Below are 15041 nucleotides of genomic sequence, written 5' to 3' on the forward strand. Positions count from 1 at the left end.
ATTTACAGTCTGACTTTAAATTGTTTCAGTTGTTGGTTATATAAAAATACATATTTTTTCTTTTACTCTATTCTTAAAGGTGAACTGGGCATATAATTCTAGGTTGAATATATTTTCTGTCAATACTTTGAAGATATTTCACCCCACCTCCATCGTTACTATTGATGTCTCCTGTCAATGCAGTTGTCATTCTTTGTAGATAGTGTGAATTTTTTGCCTGTGTCTTTTTAAAAGGGTTTCTGTTGGTTTTGATGTTTAGCATCAAATATGGCTGGGCATTTGTTTGTGTTTATCCTGCGCAGTGTTTGTTCACTTTCCCTAGTCTGAGGAATCCATGTTTTTCATCAGGTTTGGAAAATCCTCAGCCATTTTCTCTTCCAATAGTGTCAACTTCCTCAGGAATTTTAATTAAAAATATGTTATCAGTTCTCCACTCCATAATACCTAAGCTTTTCATTGCACTTGGGGTGATTTCTTCAAATCTGTATTCCAGTTCACTATTTCTTCTTTCATCTGTTTCTTTTATTTTTGGCTACGCTGAGTCTTCATTGCAGTGTGCAGGCTTTCTGTAGGTGTGATGAGTGAGGACTACTCTAGTTGCAACACATGGGCTTCTCATTGTGGTGGCATCTCATTGCAGAGCACAGGCTTTAGGCGCTCATCCAATTATTATATAGTGTCACTTTCCTTTGATTTGGAAGTAAAGTAAAATTTCTGTTAGACTTATCACATGGCTACTAGTTAATAATAATATGGTTTTAGGGTAAGTTGACCCAATACTGTCCCCTAGTTTGGGAAAGTATTATGATATATCCATACAGTGGAATGCTCTATATTTACTAAAAATATCTTAGATGACTGTAATAATAAACATTTTTCATGAGTGGCAATAGCATAAAACAGTGCATGGTATAATATCTTTTGGCTCCAGTTAAGGTGTAGAGGGGGGGAAGGGGTATGAATCAAGAACATATCCCTTAAAGGGTGATGGGAAAAGAAGTGGAAAAGGAGAGTTCACCCAGGCTGCTATCTTTAAAACCAAGGTGTAGGGAGTTTAAAGAGGTAGATTATAGGTAATACTTACTTTCTTTAAGTACAGGGAGGTGAAAGAAAATCAGGACCGAGAAGACACCTTTAGATTAGTGCTTTCATTATGTGGATTTCGTACGTGTTAATGTTGGATTTTTGTTATATCTTTATTTGCATACTGTGTCATATTTCTGGTTTCACTTGGTGGAGACCTGCATCTGTTTATTCACACATGGTGTAAGCTGTTGAAGATAAATTAGCCAGTCTAAATGAAGTATAGTGTTTAGTGCTTATGTGGATTCTGAATTGACTCAGACACAGAGTATCGGGATTATTCCAGAAATCCAGCCAAGTGTGGGGTTAGGCTCTTGAGCAGGAATCTTTGTTACATTTTCTTTTTTTCTTTGTTTTGTCTTGTTCTAATGGAGAACAGTTCTACAACTCCTTGACTAGGCACAAGCAGCTTTGAAGCCTGAATAAAGCTCAGTGGAGAGAGGGCCTCCCTTCCTCAGACTGTCAGTTACCTCCCTACCATGTGACCTAGAGGCTGCCTTCTGAGAGTAGAAGAAAAACAGAAAAGATGATAGGAATACAGAATAAAACTAAACTGAGAGAATTTACGACTAAAAATGAGTCCTAAAATGAAGATCACAGTCAAAGCCACCACAAAGGGTCAGACCAAGTTCTTACTCAGAATCTTCAAATGACAGTACCTGCCTCTCAGAGGATTAACTCCCAAAGGAATAAGCCTAAGGAGCAAGGTGCTTCTCAGGGAAAGGTCCCAGAGAGCTTGTCCTCAGCCCTGTCTGGGAGAGAAGCAGCCCGTCAGTGAAGGAGCCAGTCTGTGCTTCCTCCAGGGTGGACACGGTTGGCCACAGTCAGCTCCTTGCAGCCATGGCCTGTTGCCTGGAACCCTCCCCTCCTGGACCTCTCCTTCCCCGCTGCCCGTGTTCTCTTGTTGGGAGACCTGTGTTCACAGATCCCACAGGACACACCCGCCCTGTGTGGGGCCCTCCTAGAGCAGTGGCTCTCAGACCCCACAAGATCTGTTCTGGGGTGTGTTCAATAATTTGGATTTCTAACAAGTTTCCAAGTGATGCTGCTGGTCAGTGAACTACACTTTTGAGAACTCCAGTCTTACATCTAGAGTGGGAGAGGAAGGCATGAGGAAAAGTGTTTTTTTACAGTTGTAAAGGATTGTGAAAAAACAAATCAAGAATGTATGACAAAACCAAATGTGACTTACAGAGCCCAGAATATTTGCTATCTGAAGAAGGTTTGCTGACCCCTGACTGAGGGTGGGCATCTGAGTCTTGGCTGCTGAGTGTGCCAGCTGCTCTAATGCACATTGCTGCTACTGATGCTCTAAAGTAGAAAGAAATGCTAGAAATACTGATACTGATTTTCATTCATTCACAACCTGTATTTCCCTTATAAAAGCCCAACACAGCATCATGAACAGAAGTGTTTTCTGCATGTATTGAAGATTGCTTACCTTATTTTATTTTTGAACTAGTAGTACTGTACATCATACACAGTTCAGGGTAGATAGTGAAAAGTCTCACTGGAGGTAACCATTATTATCTTGTATATCCTTCTAAAAGTAGTCTTGAATCTGTGCACACACAGTAATTTATTGACAAATGCTTATATAAATTTTGTGTAAATATATATAAATAAAGATATAAATTTTTAAATAATGTCACACTCTGTGTACTCTTCTGTGTCTTTCTCCCTTGCCTGCCATCCCATCAGCTTGTGGGATCTTGGTTCCCCAAACAGGGAATTTTCCCATCTTGCTTTTTCCATTCCACATTTTTTCTTGGAATTCATCCTATGTGTACATATTATCCTTCCTTGTTCATCTCAGTAACCATATTTAGCATTCCAGTGTGTGGATAACCATAATTTTTAACCACTTCCCTGACAATGAACTTTAGGTTGATAAAATCCTAAAGGGGGAAATAGCTGGCTAAAATATGTGAAATAATTTCACAGATAATTTGCACTCATCCACATTCCCACCAGCAGTGTAGGAGACTGCTGCTTCTTTTATCATACCCTGTGTTCCAGATAGTTTGATCTTGTGCAGTCTGATGTATGAGAACATTTGATTTTAATTTGCATCTCTCTGCCTAGAGCACATGAGCATCTTTTCATATGTTTCAGAGTTATTTGTAATTAGTTCTTTTTCTATGAACTTTGTTCAGATACATGATCTAATTTTCTGTCATTTGATCATCATCATGTTATTGAGTATCTTATATATGTCTTTTATATGCTTTATAAATTCTTTTCTAGTTTGTCATTCTCTTTTTAACATTTACCTATTTTTTTTGACTGTACTGGGTCTTAGTTGCTGCATGTGGGATCTAGTTCGCAGATGAGGAATCGAACCTGGTCCCTCTGCATTGGGAGTGCAGTCTTAGCCACTGGACCACCAGGGAAATCCTGTCATTGTCTTTTAATTTTTCTGTTTTTTCTTTTTGCCATGAAATAATTTAACTTAAAATTTTGTAGTTCTGAATTTTTTTTTTTTTTTTTTTTTTAGCTTCTGTGTTATTTGTCTTTTCTTAGGCTTCCTTGGTAGCTCAGACGGTAAAGCGTCTGCCTGCAATGAGGGAGACCTGGGTTCAATCCCTGGGTTGGGAAGATCCCCTGGAGAAGGAAATGGCAACCCATTCCAGTACTCTTGCCTGGAAAATCCCATGGACGGAAGAGCCTCGTAGGTTACAGTCCGTGGGGTCACAAAGAATCCGACGCGACTGAGCAGCTTCACTTTCACTTTCAGGCTTCCTCATTCTGAGCCTATTTTTTTAAACTTTTCCTATTTTTCTTTTAGTTCATTTACAAGGCTTTTTTTTAAAAAAACAAAAAACAAAAACCCATTTTACAATATTCTGTTGATTTGGAATTTGCTTTAGAGTAAAATATGAAGTTGGGTATTTTCTTCATATCACTGTCTATCATCATTTATTGAATAATCTACTTTTCCCACACTAATTTGAAATGACATCTTAAGTTTTTAATCATTGAGTGTCCCTTGACTTGACAAAATTAAGTAATTGCTGAAAGAAAGATTTTAGATCACAGTAGTTATGAATCCTCATTGCATTTTAGGATCATCTAAGCAGTAAGTACTTCTCCAAGTTTTATGTGCATCTGAGTTACTTTCAGATTTTGTTAAATATGCAGATTCTAATTCAGTAGCTCTGGGATTCAGTATTTCTAACAAGTTCCCAGGTAATGAAGTTGCTGATCTTTTAACCACATATAAGGGGCAATACCAGTGCCTCCACCCTTCCACCAGAGGTTTTGATTTAACTGTGCTGAGATAGACCCAGCGATAGTTTCTGAGATTTTTCTAGGTGACTCTAATGTACAGTGAAGATTGAGAACTGCTGGGTTAGGAGATCTGAATTTTAATAATTAATATTATGGCTGCTGTTGCTTGAAAAGCCAGATGATTCACTGATATTTCCTAAGTGGGTAGGACAATCTTAGCATTGATGGTGATGACAGAGAATAATAATTGATTAGCACTCAGATTATTATACATTTCTCCTGCCTCATTCCCGCTCACTCTTTCCATAAATGTTAGAGAGATGATAGGAAAAAAAAAAACGGTTACAGAAATAAGAGCACTGCTTTGTTTGGGTGTTTCCTTTTCAAAGTAAGTATTAAAGTGCCTGAAGTTCTTGAAGAGTTGCCATGTATTTTTCTCCAGGTGGGATGAGGTATCATCTCCTTTCTCCAGAGGATCGAGAAGAACTGGTAGAAGGCACAAGGCCCAGAAGGAAGAAACATGACTACCGCATAGCCCTGTTTGGAGGCTCCCAACCACAGTCTTGTAGATATTTTAACCCAAAGGTAACTAACTTTTATCCTTGTTTTTGTTTGTAAAAGCACTGAGCAGATAGACTGGCACCTACCACCGATAGTAATGACTCAGAGATGTTATAGTTTATGGTGTTCTTTCATAGACCTTATGATACATAGTTAGATCTCATTTTACAAATAAGGAAACTGAGGCTGAGTCATATTTCAAATGTCTCTGTGACTGCTCTGGAGTGCTACATAGTAACCATTATCAAAGAAAAGGGAAAGCAGTTTTTCTGATTTGTTAGGAACTCCTTGCATTCATCTCAACTCCTTTCTTTACTTATGTGCCACTTTCAATGAAAATCTGCTTCTGGAGCTATGGGGTTTTTTTTCCCCTTTAGTAATTATGTTTGAATATAAAAGAATACAGTCTTTCTAGAAAATGTGAAAAATCTAGACCATCATGAGGAAAAATAACATTATCTTTAGTCCAACCATCTAGATATTATTACCAATTTTAATGTGTTTTACATTATGCCAGTTGGGCAGCAGAGTTTGAGTCATAGGTCTAGGAACACAATTTTTAAAAATAGATTATGAGAAAGTCCATTCATATTTCTCTCTCTCGTTTCTTAGACCTGACTTTTGGCTGTTGGCGAGATAATTCTACATTTTGCTATTGCTACATATATTGGCTAAGCAGAACACATACCATAATCCTAAAAAGATAGCACCTGACCTTGCAAGATGGTACCCATAGCTGATGTTGAGTCTCAGCACTTAATGATCTCTTTCATCATCTTATAGGCCCATTTTTTGTTGATGATAGATACCTGATGAGTCCAGAACATCCTTTTTACATCAGGATACTTCTGATACTACTTTCTCTGAGAAGTGGGTCCTTGGAGGCTTTCTATATAATATGATAGTGGTGATACACATATGGTAGTATTGTCAAGAGTGCAAAAGACAGCATGGGCCAGTCCAAATCCAGAATAAATATCAATTCCAATGAGGACGGAGCTTTGTCCCTTCAATAATGGGACGTTCCAGTGTAGTTAGCATGGCATTAGGTAACTAGTTCCCTCAAGGTATGATAACAAATGGGGTTCTTAAAATCGGTCAGTATTGCCCACAAAGTGGGTGCTAGCCAGTAGTGGATAGCCACGTAGGCCTCAGGTAAGGAAGGGCCATTAGCTGGTTTTTTTGGCTGTTTTTTTTTTAACTTTTTATTTTATATTGGAGTATAGCTGATTAACAATGTTGTGATATTTTAAGGTGAACAGCAAAGGGACTCAGCCATACATATACATGTATCCATTCTCATAAAGGTTCATTAACTTCTGTAGCCACTGGCTTATGTAGATACTGCATGCATCTGTCACTGCACTGTAGCCACTCATAAGCCCATTGAGCAAGCATCACACTGGGGAGGAAAGATGCAGACACAGTCCTCTCCACATGATTACTAAGACTTTGCTGCAGCTGTGGGCACTCCAGTAAGAATTCATGTGGGACTCATATTTGTTTCCTTTGAGGGGAGGCGGGGGTGGGGGCGGGCTTCTACTTTATCCTTCCTCAAAATCCCCTTGTCAGCATTTTTTCATTCTTGCTTATTTCAGGTCTATAACCATCTGGGTAAACCATTAGTCACTGTCTGACAGTTGATAAAAAACTGACCTGAGGCTTCCTCTACTGAATGACATAATGAACAGTTGAAGGAACTGCTTGAAAATCTGCCATATCAGGATATGTCTTTTCTCTATTATCCCTCAGTACCATTCCTGAAGGGACTGTAATGCTTAAGCCAGTACTTTTGGCTAGTACTATCATGGATGAACCAAGCTCAGGTCTCTCAAGTTTGTCAGTTGATGTGTAGAGACTACCTCCAAGAAGACATAACCCTGGGTGAGGGAGAAGGCCTACTGAGGAAGGGTTGTGATTATCCCATTTGGATGTTCTGTGCCTTTGAGCCCTCCAAAAGCCCAGTTCTGTGTCTAAATGCTAGATCATGGATTGAAACCATGCTATTGGTGATGTGGTAGGTCAGGTAATACTATTCAAAATGGGTTAACAGTATGCTCACCTGGTTTCCCTTGGTGTCAGACGTTTGCCGTCTGTCAGACCCTAGTGGCCAGCCAGGAGCTATTTACTGAGAAAATGGTACCTGCCTAAAGTAGGTTGGCCCTGCTCTAGAATCCCAGGGGTGTGCTCTGTGATCATCTTGGGACATGCCTCAAGTTATAAGCAGCAACTCAATGCCCTCGGGTCACAGGCTCGCCTGAGCAGCTGAGCTGTACTTCTGTCACCTGTCCCACTTAGAAAGCTGCTCCAGGTTTTGCTCACAACTGGCAGCTTTTTGGTTTGCCCAGTTAGAGTGTAAATGTAGGACACCCAAACACAGGATATGTGTCATCTGTAAAGTGTTAGAAGATGCTTGGGGCAACAAGCTGTCCTTCATTTCCAAGGGGTTATACCAACGTGATGTAGATCAGGGCTTGGCTAACTTTTTCTAAAAGAGATAATAAACACTTGCAGCTTTATAGTCTACATATTCTCTGCTATAACTGCTCAAACTGATGCTGTAGCCAGAAAGCAGCCATAAATAATACATTAAAAAAATGGGCAAGGCTGCATTCCAATCAAACTTTATTTACAGAAACGGTTGGATTTAGCCTGCAGTTGGCCAACCCCTGCTGCAGACCTGTGGACATCTAGGAACTCTGTTATGAGCAACACCATACTTTAGCATAACTTTTGTTTTGGGAACACTTGTCCTCCCAAGACATGTGGAATCCCTTCTATTTTCTGTTCATTTCTGTTTCCAGAACTGATCAGTGTTATAGGCATCCACATAGGAGACCTTTGGCAAGGGGAGAAAGACCAGGGCTCCTGCAGCTGAGATTATAGCATAGAGTTAGAGTCTAGAGATCTTGAAGTCAGACTATGAAATAATTTTATCTTCTCTGTCAGTTGAAAAGAAATTCCGTCTAATGATCTGGGTAGATAGTAACAGAAATACACACTAGCCAGAGTGTAACCTATAGACCAAGTTTGAATGGTTGCTTCAGTCTGGTCCAGTGAGGAGACCTCACCTGGCCCTCGTGCAACAATCAAGAGTCACCAGTCAGTTCAGCTGCTCAGTCGTGTCTCTTTGCGACCCCATGGACTGTAGCACGCCAGGCTTCCCTGTCCATCACCAACTCCTGGAGCCTACTCAAACTCATGTTCATTGAGTCGGTGATGCCATCCAACCATCTCACCCTCTGTCGATCCCTTCTCCTCCCGCCTTCAATCTTTCCCAGCATCATGGTCTTTTCCAATGAGTCGGTTCTTCCCATCAGGTGGCCAAAGTATTGGAGTTTCAGCTTCAGCATTAGTTCTCCCAGTGAATATTAAGGACTGATTTCCTTTAGGATGGACTGGTTGGATCTTCTTGCAGTTCAAGGGACTCTCAAGAGTCTTCTCCAACACCACAGTTCAAAAGCATCAATTCTTTGGCCCTCAGCTTTCTTTATAATCCAACTCTCACATCCATACATGACTACTGGAAAAACCATAGCTTTGACTAGACGGATCTATGTCAGCAAAGTAATGTCTCTGCTTTCTAATATGCTGTCTAGGTTGGTCATAGCTTTTCTTCCAAGGAGCAGCATCTTTTAATTTCATGGCTGCAGTCACCATCTGCAGTGATTTTGGAGCCCCAGAAAATAAAGTCTGTCACTGTTTCCATTGTTTCCCCATCTGTTTGCCATGAAGTGATGGAACCGGATGCCATGAACTTGGTTTTCTGAATGTTGAGTTTTAAACCAGCTTTTTCACTCTCCCCTTTCACTTTTATCAAGAGGCTCTTAGATCTTCTTTGCTTTCTGCCATAAGGGTGGTGACTCATATAACCCACAGAGGATATATGATGCCAGATACCAAAAAGACCTCCGGGGAAGGAGTGGGCAGGTTAGATTGGTTAAATATCACCATATTTGGAGTGTCCCTGTGACCTGCTCTTGGGTCATATATATATCTACAGTCCAGAATATAGGCTGATTTTTTTTTCTTTAAAGACATCTAGTTTCCTTCCTTAGTAGAAGACGGAGTGAATGCAGGTACCGTAAGGCTGGGTGCCTGTGCAGCACCGTGCAGTAGGCGCAGTGTCAGTGTGCTTAGCAGGTTGATGCACCTACACATCTGTTTCATGCTACGTAATGTTAAGACTGTTGACATTTCAGTGGCTATTTAATTTCATTGTTTTTTAATTTTTCAGGATCCTTCTGAGTCAGGAGCAGGAAACTTACCAGTTCTTTTTTTTCCCCCAAGGAAAATCTGAAGTCATAGGAGCTTAAATTATAATTCTATGAACCACAGCTTTCAGGTTGATGATAGTTGCATCCCTCCTAATTTGATGTTGATTTTGACAGTTAAAAAAGCAATTAAAGTATGTTTTGGTAAATACTTTATCTTATAGTAGATGTCTGGTTTGATGTACAGAGGTAGAAGGAGAATACTGACTTCATTTGGGACACAGCACTGTTTTTAGAGTAAGGCAAATATAGAATGACTACTAGCACTTGTTTCTGGTCTGTAGTTGTAACAATTTCCTTGATTTTTTTTTTTTTTATTGAACAGTTGAAAAAAGATGAGTGTGCTGCACGAGCCTGGAAATGAGACTGTAACTTCAGAAATCTCATTTGATGTCTTGCTTTGCTTTTATAAATAGCACATACTTGGTGCTCTTCTGTATACTCAATCACAAGTTCTTAGACTTACAGTGGAAAAATTTATATAATTGAGGATATAACTACCAATATAAATATTCTTTTTAACATTCTTATTTCATCAATTATTACTCGTTTCCTAATGTTAATACTATTAGCAACCCATTATCATATTTATTAAATATTTCTGCTGGAAGTTCCACCCTCTCCTTTCTTTTTGCTAGAAACTACATCTTAAAAATTTTTACCATTTACTCTTATTTCATATTTTAATATAAGTTGATTGTCTTTATTTCTAATATTAAAAATCAGGAGGCTGATTTCTCTATAAGTTATTATTTACCTTGAATCTCCAAAGTGAACATTATTTCATCTTCCATTTCAAGTAGGCTGCTTAATAATAAATACTGTATAGGAATTGTTTTAAAATTCTTGAATTTAACATTTTCAGAGATGGTAAAATGGTTCTAACTATCATTGACATGTGTCCTGTACCTGTCTCAAATGTATATTTTCACTGATTGATCTCCTTCAAAGAGACAATTTAAGCAGTGCTACTTAATTGAATTATCTAGAATTAAGCAGTATCCCTATAAAGTGTTGTCTTTAGATATTTCTTGGATATCACTCATGAGAAGCAGCAAATGTTTATATTAATTGCTGGTTGAAAGATGATAAGAAAAAATATTAATATTTTTTCTAGTAGATAAGTAGATAAAATAGTAGAAATCTGGGGTTGCTATATTGAATTGAAATGATACTGTTCTTGTCGTGGTCCTTTCATGAATTTTGCTGAGTCTTCCCCTTCCCCACTGTCCCTGTGTTTATCAAGTGTTTAATGATTACTGAAGAATTATTTGTCTGAATCCAGTGCTCTGTTCTTAGAATTTGTGTTCTCAAATTGTAGCATATTTTATATGTTTTATAATACTGATGCTAAAATAAAAGTTGACTTAATTGACCAGATTATTTGGACTATTCCTGTCAGTGAAATGATAAGCTTTGAGGGCTTAAAACTTTATAGGGGTCTTGGCTCACCACTTTCACATGGTGGAGAAATAAGAGATTCTGCCCCAGAGAAAAAGGGATTCTGCATATACCCTGCTAAAACCAGACAAGGAGTAAGAACAACACAGTGAGGACCATTCCCAGTTGCAAAGGCAGAAAACCAATGGTGCCATGTTTTACAGAGCCGTCAGATTCAAAATGTCTATGCTGAGTATCTTTTTCTTTTGGCTTCACCACACACTTGTGGGACTTTTAGTTCCCCTACCAGGACACTCGGCAATGAGAGAATGGAGTCCTAACACTGGACCGCCAGAGAATTGCCTCTAAGTACCTTTTCCTGCTCATAACTCTGAAGTAGACTCATCACTGAGCTTAGTGTCTGGCCTAGCGTGTACGGAGACAGTGCTACACTGTCATCAAGGTGGAACTTGGCAATTGTATGTTGCATATGATTTTAAAAGACTTGTGCGTAAAAGAAGTATAAGCCTTATAGGAAAATGTTGTTGCATTAAAAAATTAGAGAAGTTTTTGTAAGAGTGCATCAGTGGTGTTTGTCACCAGCAGAGTGTTGTACAAGTAGTGTACTGAAGTCCAAGAGTAAGTGCTGCTGAAATGATCAGGAGCATCTGTCAGAACAGAATCTCCACAAAGGACAGCAGTAATCCCAGGTGGGTTGGACCCATAGCTATATCCCCCAGGGACTGACATTGCTGGAATACAAGTATGGGTCAACATGGGTATCCTTTAAACATTCTTAGTTGTCACTATAATAGGTACCAGTGGTAAAACCAGTGTTCTTTGCAGCTTATGTACATTAGGTATTTCTCACACCTGATTGTTTGCAGGCAGTTTGGTGGTTCTCAAGTTCAGATAGAAGAGATTGGAACACATTCTGAGGTGAATTCTCAGTAGAGTGCCTTCCTAAAATGTTTTCCAAAATAGGAATATTGATAGCCTCTTTTTTTTTTCCTTATCAAGCATCCCCATAACACACTTCTGTAGTTTTGTTCTAACGTCAGCCTCACAGCCCTTGTACCCCACACAGGTGTGGTACCTGAAGTTCCCCGCTTCAGGTATCACTTCCTTTTGTGTTTAATCACTGTGTCTGCAAGAAAGCTTGGTGAAAATACAACTCACCATGGGAGGGATGACTTCAGAGTTACTCTCATAAGCCACAGTCAGCCATAATTATTACCAATTAACAGATGAGTCCCCTTGAAAGACTGAGAGCAGACAGAAAAAAGTTTTAGGCATTTGATTGAGGGCCCTGGGTGGGAAAGGATGAGGAGACTAGGAAAGATAAATCTATGTGGTGTTTTGAAGGATTCTAGTCATCCTGGAATTAGCTAGAGGGTAGTGGGTACATAAATGCAATGCTAGTGGGCCAAGAGTCAGGCTGAAGAAAACCACCTGGGAGTGAAAGAAATTATCACTATTTTTACTATATCATGTCACTTGGAATTTACTATTGGCTACCTTTGGTAATTGTTCACATGATGATCCCAAGGCACAGTAAGAACTATTATTCTAGAAGGATTAAATCGTGCTCAGATAGGTTTCTTGTGATGATTTTCTTTGAAAATCGGTAATCAGTATAAGAGATAATTAACTTCAGCTGTTATAAACAACAGGTTGTACAACAGCGAATTGTACAGTCAGCTGGTTGTAAAGTGCAGTTTAACCAGAATTTGAAATTTTGGGGTTCGGCAGCAGCGGGGATTGTGAAGGATATATATCACAGTCCTGTCCCTCAAACTCAAAGTGTGTGAGGTATACACAACCTTGAAGCAGTTACAGAAGATGGAGACTGATGTCAGTGAAGCAGCCACTGAACATAACCAGTTAAAGTCATGACACTGATAGCTTACACTGAACCGTGTCAGATTCATGATCTCTGAAGAAAAAAATTTAGCTTCGGAACCAGAGACAAGGCTTGATCACTCAGAGCTTTTGTGTAGCAGAGTTTATTACAGTGAAAAAGGGACAGAGAAAGCTTATGACACAGACATCAGAAGGAGGCAGAGAGTGTCCCACTCAGACTTATCAAGACCTTATATACTTTTTCAACTGGTTGCTAACAATAGAAAGGTCTTACCAGGCCCACTCCTAGGACATAAGTCTTAATAGAATGAGTCAGAAGGCTCCTGTTAAGAAGGAGAAACATGTCCTTGAGCAAGATACATTGTTATATAATCATTCAGTTCAGTTCAGCTCAGTGTCCCAATCTTTGCCACCCCATGCACCGCAGCACACCAGGCTTCCCTGTCCATCACCAAGTCCCGAGGCTTATTCAAACTCATGTCCATTGAGTCGGTGATGCCATCCAACCATCTCATCCTCTGTTCCTTTCTCCTCCCGCCTTCAATCTTTCCCAGCATCAGGGTCTTTTCAAATGAGTCAGCTCTTCACATCAGGTGGCCAAAGTATTGGAGTTTCAGCTTCGAGAGCAGTCCTTCCAATGAACACCCGGGACTGATCTCCTTTAGGATGGACTGGTTGGATCTCCTTGCAGTCCAAGGGACTCTCAAGAGTCTTCTCCAACACCACAGTTCAAAAGCATCAATTTTTTGGAGCTCAGCTTTCTTTATAGTCCAACTCTCACATCCACATATGACTATTGGAAAAACCATAGCTTTGACTAGACAGATCTTTGTCAGAAAATTAATGTCTCTACTTTTGAATATGCTATCTAGGTTGGTGATAACTTTTCTTCCAGGGAGCAAACGTCTTAATTTCATGGCTGCAATCACCATCTGCAGTGATTTTGGAGCCCAAGAAAATAAAGTCTGTCACTGTTTCCATTGTTTCCCCATCTATTTGCCATGAAGTGATGGGGCTGGATGCCATGATCTTAGTTTTCTGAATGTTGAGTTTTAAGCCAACTTTTTCATTTTCCTCTTTCACTTTCATCAAGAGGCTCTTTAGCTCTTCTTTACTTTCTGCCATAAGGGTGGTGTCATCTGCATATCTGAGGTTATTGATATTTCTTCCAACAGTCTTGATTCCAGCTTGTGCTTCCTCCAGCCCAGCGTTTCTCATGATGTACTCTGCATATAAGTTAAATAAGCAAGGTGACAATATACAGCCTTGATGTACTCCTTTCCCTATTTGGAACCAGTCTGTTCCATGTCCAGTTCTAACTGTTGCTTCCTGACGTGCATACAGATTTCTCAAGAGGCAGGTCAGATGGTCTGGTAGTCCCATCTCTTGAAGAATTTTCCACAGTTTGTCGTGATCCACACAGTCAAAGGCTTTGGCATAGTCAACAAAGCAGAAGTAGATGTTTTTCTGGAACTCTTGCTTTTTCGATGATCCAGCAGATGTTGGCAATTGATCTCTGGTTCCTCTGCCTTTTGTAAATCCAGCTTGAACATCTGAAATTCACGGTTAATGTACTGTTGAAGCCTGGCTTGGAGGATTTTGAGCATTACTTTGCTAGCCTGTGAGACGAGTGCAATGGTGTGGTAGTTTGAGCATTCTTTGGCATTGCCTTTCTTTGGGATTGGAATGAAAACTGACCTTTACCAGTCCTGTGGCCGCTGTTGAGTTTTCCACATTTGCTGGCATATTGAGTGCAGCACTTTCACAGCATCATTTTTTAGGATTTGAAATAGCTTAACTGGAATTCCATCACCTCCACTAGCTTTGTTCATAGTGATGCTTCCTAATGACCACTTGACCTCGCATTCCAGGATGTCCGGCTCTAGGTGAGTGATTGCGCCATCGTGATTATTTGAGTCGTGAAGATCTTTTTATATAGTTCTTCTGTGTATTCTTGCTACCTCTTCTTAATATCTTCTGCTTCTGTTAGGTCCATACCATTTCTGTCCTTTATTGTGTCCATCTTTGCGTGAAATATTCCCTTGGTATCTCTAATTTTCTTGAAGAGATCTCTAGTCTTTCCCATTCTATTGTTTTCCTTATTTCTTTGCATTGATCACTCAGGAAGGCTTTCTTATCTCTCCTTTCTATTCTTGCTATAATTTGGCCTTGGAGTACAAAATGAAGCAGGGCAAAGTCTAATAGAGTTTGCAAGCACCCTCTTCCAACAACGCAAGAGAAGACTCTAGACATGGACATCACCAGATGGTCAATACCAAAGGCAGATTGTTTATATTCTTTGCAGCCAAAGATGGAGAAGCTCTATACAGTCAGCAAAAACAAAACTGGGAGCTGACTGTGGCTCAGATCATGAACTCCTTATTGCCAAATTCAGACTTAAATTGAAGAAAGTAGGGAAAACCACTAGACCATTCAGGTATGCTCTAAATCAAATTCCTTATGATTTTACAGTGGAAGTGAGAAATAGATTCAAGAGATTAGATCTGATAGACAGAATGCCTGGAGAACTATGGACGGAGGTTCGTGACATTGTACAGGAGGCAGGGATCAAGACCATCCCCAAGAAAAAGAAATGGAAAAAGGCAAAATGTTTGTCTGAAGAGGCCTTACAAATAGCTGTGAAAAGAA

At 39.6% G+C, this 15041-nt stretch overlaps 1 protein-coding gene and 1 long non-coding RNA gene across 10 annotated transcripts in view; one reads left to right on the plus strand and one right to left on the minus strand.

Annotated features, from left to right (window-relative positions):
- The window catches only part of KLHL7 (kelch like family member 7), a 54865-nt gene that overhangs the window by 26044 nt on the left and 13780 nt on the right, over nucleotides 1–15041 (plus strand). For all 8 annotated transcript variants that reach the window (XM_065938774.1, XM_065938776.1, XM_065938775.1 and 5 more), the window contains one exon: nucleotides 4757–4899. In XM_065938774.1, the coding sequence (XP_065794846.1) occupies nucleotides 4757–4899 (143 nt within the window). The remainder of the gene's footprint in view (nucleotides 1–4756; nucleotides 4900–15041) is intronic.
- Nucleotides 1–15041, minus strand: part of LOC136170532 (uncharacterized) — a 46101-nt gene that overhangs the window by 11792 nt on the left and 19268 nt on the right. The window lies entirely within an intron of this gene.

This window comes from Muntiacus reevesi, chromosome 6 (assembly GCF_963930625.1).
Source record: "Muntiacus reevesi chromosome 6, mMunRee1.1, whole genome shotgun sequence".
Classification (NCBI taxonomy): Eukaryota; Metazoa; Chordata; class Mammalia; order Artiodactyla; family Cervidae; genus Muntiacus; species Muntiacus reevesi.